Source organism: Syngnathus scovelli, chromosome 8, assembly GCF_024217435.2.
Source record: "Syngnathus scovelli strain Florida chromosome 8, RoL_Ssco_1.2, whole genome shotgun sequence".
Classification (NCBI taxonomy): Eukaryota; Metazoa; Chordata; class Actinopteri; order Syngnathiformes; family Syngnathidae; genus Syngnathus; species Syngnathus scovelli.
Genome location: NC_090854.1, coordinates 440,935 through 453,308, shown reverse-complemented (window position 1 = coordinate 453,308; position 12,374 = coordinate 440,935). Strand labels below are relative to the sequence as shown.

Below are 12,374 nucleotides of genomic sequence, written 5' to 3'. Positions count from 1 at the left end.
TGTTGTTCAGTGCGGCATAATGTTGTTCAGTGCGGCATAATGTTGTTCAGTGCGGCATAATGTTGTTCAGTGCGGCATGGTGTTGTTCAGTGCGGCATGGTGTTGTTCAGTGCGGCATGGTGTTGTTCAGTGCGGCATGGTGTTGTTCAGTGCGGCATGGTGTTGTTCAGTGCGGCATGGTGTTGTTCAGTGCGGCATGGTGTTGTTCAGTGCGGCATGGTGTTGTTCAGTGCGGCATGGTGTTGTTCAGTGCGGCATGGTGTTGTTCAGTGCGGGATGGTGTTGTTCAGTGCGGGATGGTGTTGTTCAGTGCGGCATAATGTTGTTCAGTGCGGCATAATGTTGTTCAGTGCGGCATAATGTTGTTCAGTGCGGCATGGTGTTGTTCAGTGCGGCATAATGTTGTTCAGTGCGGCATAATGTTGTTCAGTGCGGTATAATGTTGTTCAGTGCTGCATGGTGTTGTTCAGTGCTGCATGGTGTTGTTCAGTGCGGCATGGTGTTGTTCAGTACGGCATGGTGTTGTTCAGTGCGGCATGGTGTTGTTCAGTGCGGCATGGTGTTGTTCAGTGCGGCATGGTGTTGTTCAGTGCGGCATGGTGTTGTTCAGTGCGGCATGGTGTTGTTCAGTGCGGCATGGTGTTGTTCAGTGCGGCATGGTGTTGTTCAGTGCGGCATGGTGTTGTTCAGTGCGGCATGGTGTTGTTCAGTGCGGCATGGTGTTGTTCAGTGCGGCATGGTGTAGTTCAGTGCGGCATGGTGTTGTTCAGTGCGGGATGGTGTTGTTCAGTGCGGCATGGTGTTGTTCAGTGCGGCATGGTGTTGTTCAGTGCGACATGGTGTTGTTCAGTGCGGCATAATGTTGTTCAGTGCGGCATAATGTTGTTCAGTGCGGTATAATGTTGTTCAGTGCGGCATAATGTTGTTCAGTGCGGCATAATGTTGTTCAGTGCGGCATAATGTTGTTCAGTGCGGCATAATGTTGTTCAGTGCGGCATGGTGTTGTTTAGTGTGGGATGGTGTTGTTCAGTGCGGCATGGTGTTGTTCAGTGCGGCATGGTGTTGTTCAGTGCGGCATGGTGTTGTTCAGTGCGGCATGGTGTTGTTCAGTGCGGCATGGTGTTGTTCAGTGCGGCATGGTGTTGTTCAGTGCGGCATGGTGTTGTTCAGTGCGGCATGGTGTTGTTCAGTGCGGCATGGTGTTGTTCAGTGCGGCATGGTGTTTTTCAGTGCGGCATAATGTTGTTCAGTGCGGCATAATGTTGTTCAGTGCGGCATAATGTTGTTCAGTGCGGCATAATGTTGTTCAGTGCGGCATAATGTTGTTCAGTGCGGGATGGTGTTGTTCAGTGCGGCATGGTGTTGTTCAGTGCGGCATGGTGTTGTTCAGTGCGGCATGGTGTTGTTCAGTGCGGCATGGTGTTGTTCAGTGCGGCATGGTGTTGTTCAGTGCGGCATGGTGTTGTTCAGTGCGGGATGGTGTTGTTCAGTGCGGGATGGTGTTGTTCAGTGCGGGATGGTGTTGTTCAGTGCGGCATGGTGTTCAGTGCGGCATAATGTTGTTCAGTGCGGCATGGTGTTGTTCAGTGCGGCATGGTGTTGTTCAGTGCGGCATAATGTTGTTCAGTGCGGCATAATGTTGTTCAGTGCGGCACCTAGCACCTAGAAGGTAAATAAATAGGAAGGAAGGACTCACCGGTGACGTCGTCGCCCACGTCCAAGCGTTGTACTTTGTATTTTCATCCTTCTGACAGTGGAAAACATATAGCCAACAAACACCGTGGAACCTAAACGAATGAAAGAAAACTATCATTTGGCCACAACCAACATTCACAGATACAACACAATGTGACGTGCGGTGTTGAGGTTAAAGGTTGAGTGAAGGGCCCTCGTTTTAAACTACTTTTTTGAAAAGGAGTGGGAACAAGTAAGACGTATTTAATTTATTTATTGGGAAGTAGTAAGACTTATTAAATTTATTTAATCTACTTTTCTTCCCAGGCAAAATTTGACGTGCTGCAATTCCAAATTTCCAAAGTGAATGAAGGAATGAAATCCTTTAAATTATGATTTTGTATAAATACTAGGCATAAACACAAAATCTACGGCACAAAATGGGCAGACTTTACTTGTTTGAAAAGGACTGGTTACAAGACAGACTTTTTTAATTTATTTAATGGGAAGAAGACTTATTTAGTTTAATTGATCTATTTTTGTTCCCTGGCAAAATTCGATTTGCTGCAATTCCAAATTTCCAAAGTGAATGAAGGAATGAAGTCGTTTAAATTATGATTTTGTATAAATACTAGGCATAGACACAAAATCTACGGCACAAAACGGGCAGACTTTACTTGTTTGAAGAGGACTGGTTGCAAGACAGACTTTTCTGATTTATTTAATGGGAAGAAGACTTATTTAGTTTATTTAATCTCTTTTTGTTGCCTGGCAAAATTGGATTTGCTGAAATTGTATTTTGCCAAATCTTGACTTGAGACCTGATAGGAAGTATTAAACGCTCAGTTAAATCGATACAAGTTGGTAATAAGAGCGAGTAATGTTGGTTGAAGCGATGAATGAAGGTTAAAAGCAATTTAAATTATGACTTTGTATAAATACTAGATATTAACAGACCATCTACTGCGCAAAATGGGCAGAGTTTACTTGTTTGAGAAGGAGTGGCTTATTTAAGTCTAAGATTTATTTAATCTGTTTGTTCCCAGGCAAAATTGGATGTGATGCAATTCCAAATTTCACCACATGATGGTGCCAAATTTTGACTTCATAGGACATATTCAACACTTAACTATTATGTTCAAGGTAATCAGATTTGTTTATTATTCTAATGGCCTTTTCAAAACTATTCTGGATTACTACTTTGGATCTATTCTACATTACTTGGCAACAACATACTCTGTAACAGATTAGGCAGTATAATCACATATGTTAACTTGAGAGTGCCCACACTCAATCTACTTATCGTGATGTGTTAAATCAATTACTGTTAGACATTATTATTCTGATAATCTACCAAATCTTTGAATTGAAGAATTTGTGATTTAATTAATAGCTTGTTGTTATGTTCAGGGTAATCAGACTTGTATATAATTCTAATGGCCTTCTTTTGAAAACTATTCTGAATTACAACTTTGGATCTTATATTACTTTGCAACAATATACTCGGTGACAGATTAGGCAGTATAATCACATATGTTAACTTCAGTGCCCACACTGTATTTATTTATGGTTATTTGTTAAATCAAGTACTGTTAGACATGAAATAGGAAGTGTTTAACATAAATGTTATGGCTACTCACCGTTGTAGCTCGCTCCTGGTCAATGATACGAGCCTCTTCTTGCAGTGGAAAACTTGCAGCCAACAAACACCGTGGAACCTAAAGGAATGAAATTAAACATTAACATTTCGCCTGGACCAATATTCACACGTACAACGCAACGCGGCTACACTTCTGCTAGCGCCTCAGCTACACGTTGCTATTACAAACGTAAATCTCTTTAAACACAATGAGTGTTACTTACCGTGTACGCTGTAGACGGTCCAGTTGCAAGCAGAAAATAAAGATATTTCTGTTGATATTCGTCGTTGCTCAGTGGCTCACGGCCATCGCGCCAACAGATTTGAATTTTGGTGGAAGTTCAGCCAATTACGTCATATCCGCGGCACATGACTGCGACGTAATACCCGCTTATCTGAAACGGCAGTTAAAAGTAGAGTTACATCAAGTTTTCTTTTTTAATCAACGCAATCATTTACAACCGTTGACCAGAAAGAATCGTCGAAATTCGACGTTCCCCCCAAACGCCACACTCACTCGCTTTTCAGGGCAACAAAAGTACTTCTTTTTAAAAACGATGAGTTGTACTTACCGTGTACGCTCTGGACGGTCCAGTTGCAAGCAGAAAATAAAAATATTTCTCTCGTTAGTCGTATGTTACCATCCGCTGTGTCTTTGTCAACATCGCCATTTTCCTACTTCCTGTTGCGAGCCACGCCCACGGATTTAAATTCTGGCGGAAGAGCCCGCCCATTGGCGTCGATTTCGCGTATAGCAAATCCGATTGGTTGGGAAGGGGGCGCGGTTATGCAGCCGAGGGGTCCTGTGATCGGTGGGATGTAAAGTAGGCGTCGACGTCACGTCCGCGTCACGTGACCACGACGTGGCAGACGTCATATAGCAACCGCTGTTTTGTTTAGTAGACTTACAGTTGTTATGCATTGACATAATGGCGCACACTCCAAATAGATTTAAATAAATTAAATAATTCTTCTGCCCACTCCCTTTTAAACAAGTTAACTCTCCCCGCGGATTTGAATTCCGGCGGAAGTTCTTACAGTTGTTATGCGTTGACATAATGGCGCACTGGTTAGCATGTCCACCTCTTAAGCATGATGTTGCGGGTTCGACGCCTGATCAATGTTAGCATGGAGTGAGCTGAAGTGCATGGCGCTGAAGATTTGAATCTTTGAAATGCGCTGAGGTCTGACGTATCAGGCAGAATGGTTTGCCATCACGTTCAACAAAAAATAGAAACTTTCCCACTCTGATAAAAACGTCCTGTGTTCATCTACATATTTTCGTTTTGCTGTGCATCTTTTCCCTGCCATTTCGAGAGCCCAATTGACACTAATAGTTTACTGGAATGTGTTTGCCCATCCTACTTTGTGGAATTTCACCACATGCGCTTTTGACGAAAATACTAAATTGAACTCAAGTGAAGCCAACACGCACAACCCCCCCCCCCCCACACACACACACACACACACACACCTACACACACACACACAAATGTTGATATGAACATAAAAGAGCCGCATGCGGTTCGGGAGTTGCGGCTTGGCCAAACCTGTACTATACAACTTTATTTGTGTAAAATTTTCACAACAGCTGTCACACAAACAAAGCGGGAAAAACCGAAGACGTGCGTGTTCCGCCCACGCTGGATTTATTTGCACCTTTGAAAAGACACCGTATTGCCGCAGATGTGGCAAAGAGTACTTTTGGGCATCTGAGACGGAAGGATGTCCAAAGCATCACGTCACCTGCTCTGGTAGGAATGGTGGTGGGACGTTGAGGTCAACCGCTTTGGGGTTGGCTGAATCTTTGGTCGCAGGATGCCACACACTTGAAGACAGAAGCAGAAAAGCAGAGCTAAATGCAAAATGTACTCACCGGTGACTCCAATTTTTTCCCCCCCTGAAGAAATGGATGGACGGGTGGCCCCGGCTGGCCGGTGGGACTCTTGTTATTCTGACCCTTTTTAGTGCGCGTTTGGGGCAACAACCGTTTTTTGTGGCGCTCTCTTCTGGTTCAAGAGTGCCCTGCATGTGAATTTGCCTTTCCTGCCTTCTGATTGGATGAGCGCCGGTGTGACGCGGTGCCTCTGTCACCGTGGCGGGGGGTATACGTCGGCATCGGAGCGTCTGCCAACGTCTGAGACCGGCTGGCAGTGTATCGGAGGTGTCGAGTGCGGTGCCGCTGGAGCTCACTCACCAGCTGGTGTTAGGGCCACAGAATGAAGGCCAAGGAGAAGACTAGAAAGAGAAACAGAAACTTCTCCTCCAATTGTTTGATTTGTCTCTTGTGAGCTTCGATGAATTCTTTCAGCTCTTTGTTCCTCTAGGACGGACAAATGGAAAGTAGCCTTCAAAAGCCAGTAAGCGTGCAAGTAAGTGCCGGGCTGGCTTTGGGCCCTTACCTGTTGCGCGCTGTGCAGCAGATCCATTCTCTCTTGGAGGATGCAAGCGTCGCGCTCCCTCAACTCCCACATCAGGGCTCGCTTCCATTGGTCCACGGCGCTCCTAAGCTCTTGTCTCTGATCCGCCGTCAGCACGTCATTCACGCCAGCGTGGCTGGCTTTTTCGCCGTCCGTGGCGGGGCAGTCCCGCTGCGGTAGCGCCTCGTACAACATGGCCTCCAGCTCCATGATCCTCTGGGCCGCAATCCTCGTCCATCAGTAGTCCGGCGGGAGATTTGAGGGCGGCTTACCTTATGAGCCTGGTCCATGGAACGCTTCCTGAAGTCCAACTCTTCATCCAGGTAGCCCTTCTGGTTGCAGAACATATCCTAGCACAGCTCAAGGTCAGAATTGTTGGGGCACATTGCCCCGAGTTCCCCTTGGCTGATGTCGCGTGTCTGTCTACCTTCTCACTTTCAATGTCCAACATCTTCTGTTGAAGTGCTGACTTGGTCACTTTGATGTATTCTAACCACTGAGGAAAGGCTGCTGTCACATAAGCAGAATGCGAGAGCGTGCGTGGACGTGCGCGTTACCTTCTCGGCTAGGGTGGGAAGGGTCCTGGCGTGAATCACGACCACCTGCTCCTCGTTGGTGAGATTCTGCAAGAGCCCAAAGGCACAGCGTCAACAAGGTTCTTTCAGCGCAAAGCCTTCCAAAAGTCACATTTGAGCCGCCGAGTCTCGTGGAGTGCGAACATAAGGAGTTCGACATACACTTACGGCGTTATCGCCCAGGATGTCCAGCTTCTTCATCAGATCACTGATGACGATGTCCTGGGGAAAGGCGCAAGGAGCAATGTAAGGTGTTCTGGGACCTCAGGTTAAGGTTAGGGTTGCGAGGGACGCCTTACGTACGCTCACGCCGTCGGCCTCGCAGTAGATCTGCAAAGGGCTGAGGCCGTCTGGGAAACGGACTTGCAGAAACTTCAAGACGGGGGAGCGCCACTCCCTCTCCTGAAAGGCAGAGGCATGCATCCGTCCGTCCGTCCGTCCGTCCGTCACATCTCTGGCCTCAAAACGCTTGTGCGAGTCTTCCCACCTCCAGCTCCAGGATGCGGAACTCAAGCAGTTCGTTTTGGTCTCGGATATCCTGGATGTGCTCTTTCAGACGCGCTTCTTCCGCCTCCATCCGCCTGACCTGAAAAGACAGTCAGACCTCATCTGCGGGGCTTCCGGACGGGTGTGACGCCAAGCGACTCCGCCCAGCGCCTTTCTTTCCGTCACCTTTTCGGCCAACTGCTGATTGCTCTGACGCAGCAGCTGCTTCTCCTCCACCCACTTGACATTCTAGAAGAGACAAACGCGTGGACAGCTTTGGAATGTTGTGTCATTTTCATCCACAAATTCTTTGGTTGACTGGAAAATGACATTTGCTTTTCTCCACATTTTCCCAGCCACGTTCAGGGGGGGGGGGGGGGGGGGGGTTGTTGGTCCAGTAATGCCAGACGAATGAGTGACTGAAGAATGTAGCTATTTTGTCTGAGAAAAAGGTGTGCTCATTGATAAGCTTACCTGTCCTTGTTGCTTCAGCGCTGACTCCAGATCTGCTACTCTGCTTTGATAGTGACCCATTTCTACTGTCATGTAACATGGGGGGAAGAGATGGTGCAAATGGTAAAATATGGATTGTTCACAGGAATAAATTGGCAGAGCTGAAATTCCAAATTTGTCCAAAAGATGGCGCCAGACCAAAACATGAGACCAAAAAAGGGGCCAAAATAAGCTAAGCAAGTTAAAATAGAAATAAAACAGGAACACGGTGTCGGATTGTGAGTCACGCATGGACGCACAAATGTGATTTTTACTTTTTGATTTCTTTGCTTGGCTAAAAATGTATTCTGTAACAGCTTAAAGCAATATTGTTAGTCAATTCGATCAAGGGACCCGTCACTATGAGAATAGTGGCGTGACATAAATTGTTTGGAGAAGCACAAATGTGATTTTTACTTCTTGATTTCTTTGCTTGGCTAAAAATTGATTCCCTCTTTCATGAACTGTGTTTTGCAATCGAATTGTTCTGGGATTGAATGATTTTATTAACACGGGTATCAGTGGGTGAAATTGTTCGGTTTCTGGAGTGATTAAGATTTGTAATTCTATTTCATGTTTCTTCAATAAATGTGTTGTGTATATTCATCTACTTTGTTGTGCGCTGATTTGTACTGAATGTACAATCGATGGTTCGGGGTTGATTTGACAATTTGATTAATGTGCGGGGGGTTATTATGGTATAACATAGGACCGTAATAAATAAAAGTAACATCAGACAATTTTAGAGAATTGAATAACTTTCGTAGTTATTTGAGACACGAGTGAATTTCAATCCGTTTGAAAGTTTGCTTCGTCTGAATAAATTAACGGAAGTGTTTGAATCGGATTATCGGTTTGGTGTAGAACTGAAAGTAATTTAATTATTTGAAGGGCGCAGGCCCGTTTCCCCTTTTGACGGGCCGCGTAAAAAGTAACTCCGAACATGTTAGAGAATTAAATAACTTTCGTAGATATTTAAGGGAAGAGTGATTATTGAAAGAGGTGCGTTTGACACTACCATCAGCTTTTCTCTGGTCTGAAAGGAGGAGGAGGGAGGCTCCTCCTCCTCCTTTCAGACCAGAGAACACCCGAGGCTGGGTGAGAACGGGGAGGCTGCGACCCGGCCGGGGGTTGCGGGAAGGGGCGCCACCTTGATCTCTTTCTCGGCGTCGTAGTCCCCTCCGCTGGTCTGGGCTAGCAGAGCGTAGGCTCGTTGCAGCGCTTGATATTCTTGCGTCAGCTGGCGGTAGCGAAGCTCCGCCTCCTCATGCACACACCAATGCAACACAGCACTAGTACCAGAATCAGTCAGACCGGCGACAAAGCACCCGCGACGCAAAGACGAGTCCGATTCCAGGCTGAAGAGGAATGTTTGGCGCCAATACGCTGGCAGAAATGGCGGGCTACCTCTTCGGGTTCCGTGTCGGGGGTTCTGTCGGTGTGAAAAGACAAGGACGATCCGTCCGAGTCCACCAACACGTCTTCGTCGTAGCCGTAAAATGTTTCGATGACCTGCGGGCGCGGAAGCAAACATCTCTCTGAACAAACTGAAGCGACACCTCACGATGAATCGACGAGAGGAACGATAGCGAGAAAAAGGCCATTTCATCTTGCGCAACACCAAGCAGCCGCAAACAAACAGACTCACCTTGCAGGACCTCACGCTTTGTTCCTCCTCAGAGATTCTCGATGTCGGTATCGTAGCAGCAAATCTCTCTCCTGTCGACACAAATAATCCGCCTTTGAGATTCTTTGGATGCAAAGGGAACGAACGGCTCCGGCGCAGAAACAAACGCGACTCACGATGACATTTCTGACATGAGCTCCTGTCTCCAGAGCCTGAAAAACCCGTCACCGGCGATGATTGGAGGGACGCTCGTCTTTTCCAAAAGTGACAACTACAGGGTGTGTCAGGGTTTTCCAGATTATCTTTATCGTATGATTATGTTGCTTTGACTTTGACTGCAACCTGTAATAAATAATATTATTTATCCCTTATTTATCCCTATCGCTTATCCCTTCCTACACAAAGTCGTAAAACATCCCTTGCTATGTTTTGACTAGAGGTCAAGGGCTTTCTCTATTCAATCCACTCTTACACCCACCCTGTTTCTCTTAATAAAAATGCTCGTGCGGGAGCCGAGAGTCAGACTTCATTCGTACAACGGATGGACTCTCCACCTGCAGGTGTCCAAAAGAACTTACTTGTCTCCCGTGTGGTTCTTGCAAAATAAGTTGGAGCGAGCGCAACTCTAACAGGGTGCATTTTGCCACTAGCTGCCTACGGACAATGACGTCGCGCTCGCGGCTCATGGTTGACGGGCTGAGCAGCCGGGCGAGTCCGTCGTTTTCAGCGCACAGCGAGTGGCAAAGGCGCTGACAAAACGGGAGCTTTGAGCTGCTGAAAACGGCAAAACAAGTCTAAAGCGTGTTCAAACGCGTGCGCACAATGCTCCTGCTTGAAAGGTCGGAGTTTAAGGGGCCAATTTTTTGGATGGCGGCCGCCGGCCAAGCTTTGGACGGAAAAGGTTTCCTGGCGACAGCGAGCGAGCGCGGCGCTGCCGTACGTGCACCGAGTCACCTGCCTGAAGACCTTGGACAAGTCGTCGATGATGTGCCGCTGCTCCACAACTTGAAGGAACTCCATTTCACCGTCCTGCTGGCCGCAACCGCGCTCCAGGTCATTGAGCGAACTAGGCCTTCTCTGTGGAACACAAATGCAGTGGACTCTGTTGGCACGCCGCCGTTGTCCGCGTCGACTTACCAAGCTTGCCATCTCCTCGTTCTCCTGGGTGACAAAGCGCACTTTGTTTTCAAGGCGACACAGCACCAGTGAGAGTTCTTCATTCTTCCTGCTCAGGCGTTTGTTTTTGTACAGGAGTGGCAGAAACTGGCTTTCTGTTTCTCTCAGTCGCTTAAGCTGCAAGCATGAAGTGCGGGATGCGAAAGACGCACAACACGCGGGCCAGAACGTATCCATTCCTTTTGCATCGGTTTGAACGGAATCGTGGCTTTGGCTCCCAATAAAAGACATCTACCAGGCAACCGACTCGCCGCGCCGCTCAACTAATAAGCAAACGCAATGGGTGCCTCGCTGGATGGCGCGCATCAAACGTAGCGCAAACCTTCAAGCGTGCCGTCAATAAATTACCAGTTCATTGCGCTCTTCAGAAAGCAGGGCGTTTCGATCCTCCAGTTTCCTGATGACTGCGCTGAGCTCAGCGATTTTCAGATGAAACCTTCGCGTGTCCCGATCCTCCTGAGACTGAAAACGCCCCGCAACACACACACACAACCACTCGTTCAAAGTTCAAAACTGTTTTTGTGCTACCTTCCTCCAGCAACGAACTAAGTCATGCGTACTGCAAGTGTGTGATGAGGTGGCTTACGCTATGAAGAGGATTGCTAGTAGCGCCGTTGACCCCACTTCCAGGGTAGTTTAGGCCCGCCCTTTGGGAATCCCTCAGGGCAGCGATCTGCTGCTCGGCAGCCTGAGTCTGCAGCTGAAGGCGGTGGACGTGGCCGGCCCCAGGGATTTATCCAAAACACTAACCGCTCTGTCTTTCAGCTTGATCTCATCCATCTGGATGTACAAACGGGGAGCGCTCAGGCAGGCGGGCAAACTCATTTGCCAGAATTGTGACAAAAACAAAGAGAGCAACCGGCCAATTTTTATCTTGAATCGACTAGAACACCATTGCTGTGACAAAAGCGAAGCGAGCAACCGGACGTTTTCTTCTTGTGAAATAGAATAGAATAGAATGCCTTAGGTGTCATTGCACTGCAGGTATACAACGAAATTGGGAACATAGCCACGCACCGCGCATCTGATCAGTCCTACCAGTCGGCGGATCTCCCTCTCGCAGTCTCTCTTGGTTCGGCTCAGCTCCTCCCGATGCTGGTGATGAGCCGATCGGAGCTCGGCCGCTCGGGACTGCCAGGCCTGCTGGGCCGCTGCCAGGGCTTCTTCCGCGCTCCTGGTGGAGGCGACACCGCTCGGTCTCCCGACACCGCCGCGTCTCCTCCACTTCCGCCAGCAAAGCGCCCCCGCTCCTCACCTGAGCAGACATTGCGCCACATCGGGCCGTTGAGACCGCAACGGAGCGCCGCGACGCTTACTGAGGACAAGCTACACAATACGGTAGCGGCCGCATCGGAGCCCGACGTGGCGTGCGGATAGTCAGACACGGATTGAGCGGATCACCTTGTCCATGGAGCCGTCCCTCAGGCTGAGGACCAAGGCATTCAGTCGCTGGATCTCTCCATCTTTGATTTTGATCACTCTCATCAGCTCCATTTCATGCTGCCGCAGTAATGTTTCCCTGGTAACGGCTAACTCTTTCTGCTTCTCCTCATGGAGTTTGCTTTTGAGTTCCGTCATGGCGGCGGTGGCACGGTGGTGCTCCGCCCGCAGGTCCTGACTTCTCTCTCTCTCCAGACAGCTGACCTGACATGACTTAGACAAACTTTATTGTCATCTTGTCTGCACATGGTGCATACAAAACGAAATTTCGTTGCACACGGCTTACAACAAAGTAGTGATATTGCAGTTGAATAGAAGTAACATATCCTATGAAAATATATATATACATATACTGTATATATATATATATTACAAATAAGTATAAAGTGCAGCAGTGCTAATTATGCAATAGTGCAAGTAGGCAAAACAGTATTCAAGAGTGTGCAGAGGAATGCTAAACCATGTATTAAACTTCTATTTAAAGGGTTTACACAAGTTCAGTAAAGTTGGTAGTGCGAGATAGTGCAAGATAGAGGTCCGTAGTGTCATAAAGTACAGTTCTGTGAATGTGTGATGCAGAGTTCAGTTTAGAGCTCAACAGTTCTAATGTTCAACAGTCTGATGACAGCAGGGAAAAAGCTGTTGCAGAACCTGGTGGACCTGCAGCGGATTGTGCGAAACCTCTTCCCAGAGGGCAGCAGGGAGAACAGTCCATGGTGGGGGTGTGATGGGTCATTGTTGATGTTACGGGCACCGGACATGCAGCGCTGAGATGAAATGTCCTGAATGGAGGGAAGAGGAGCCCCTATGATCCTCTCTGCTGTCCTCACCACTCTCCTCACGTT

The 12,374-nt window shown here is 47.8% G+C and overlaps 1 protein-coding gene across 1 annotated transcript; it reads right to left on the bottom strand.

The window, feature by feature from the left end:
- Nucleotides 1-4,935: 4,935 nt before the first annotated feature.
- Nucleotides 4,936-6,712, bottom strand: LOC125973602 (uncharacterized). The gene is made up of 6 exons (XM_068651723.1): nucleotides 6,612-6,712; nucleotides 6,477-6,530; nucleotides 6,161-6,356; nucleotides 6,006-6,083; nucleotides 5,511-5,949; nucleotides 4,936-5,141 (listed from the first exon to the last, which is right to left on the bottom strand). Exons 3-6 carry the CDS (start codon nucleotides 6,182-6,184, stop codon nucleotides 5,056-5,058), a joined length of 627 nt encoding a protein of 208 aa, XP_068507824.1. The 5' UTR covers nucleotides 6,185-6,356; nucleotides 6,477-6,530; nucleotides 6,612-6,712; the 3' UTR covers nucleotides 4,936-5,055.
- Nucleotides 6,713-12,374: the final 5,662 nt, after the last annotated feature.

Bases quoted from the DNA above. Each gene is read 5' to 3' on its own strand.
- LOC125973602 (XM_068651723.1), bottom strand. From the start codon at position 6,184: ATGTTGGACATTGAAAGTGAGAAG. The intron at 5,950-6,005 runs GTAAGCCGCCCT...ATTGCGGCCCAG, and splicing joins CCATGGACCAGGCTCATAAG to AGGATCATGGAGCTGGAGGC. The intron at 5,142-5,510 runs GTGAGTGAGCTC...TCTGTCTTCAAG, and splicing joins TGTGGCCCTAACACCAGCTG to TGTGTGGCATCCTGCGACCA.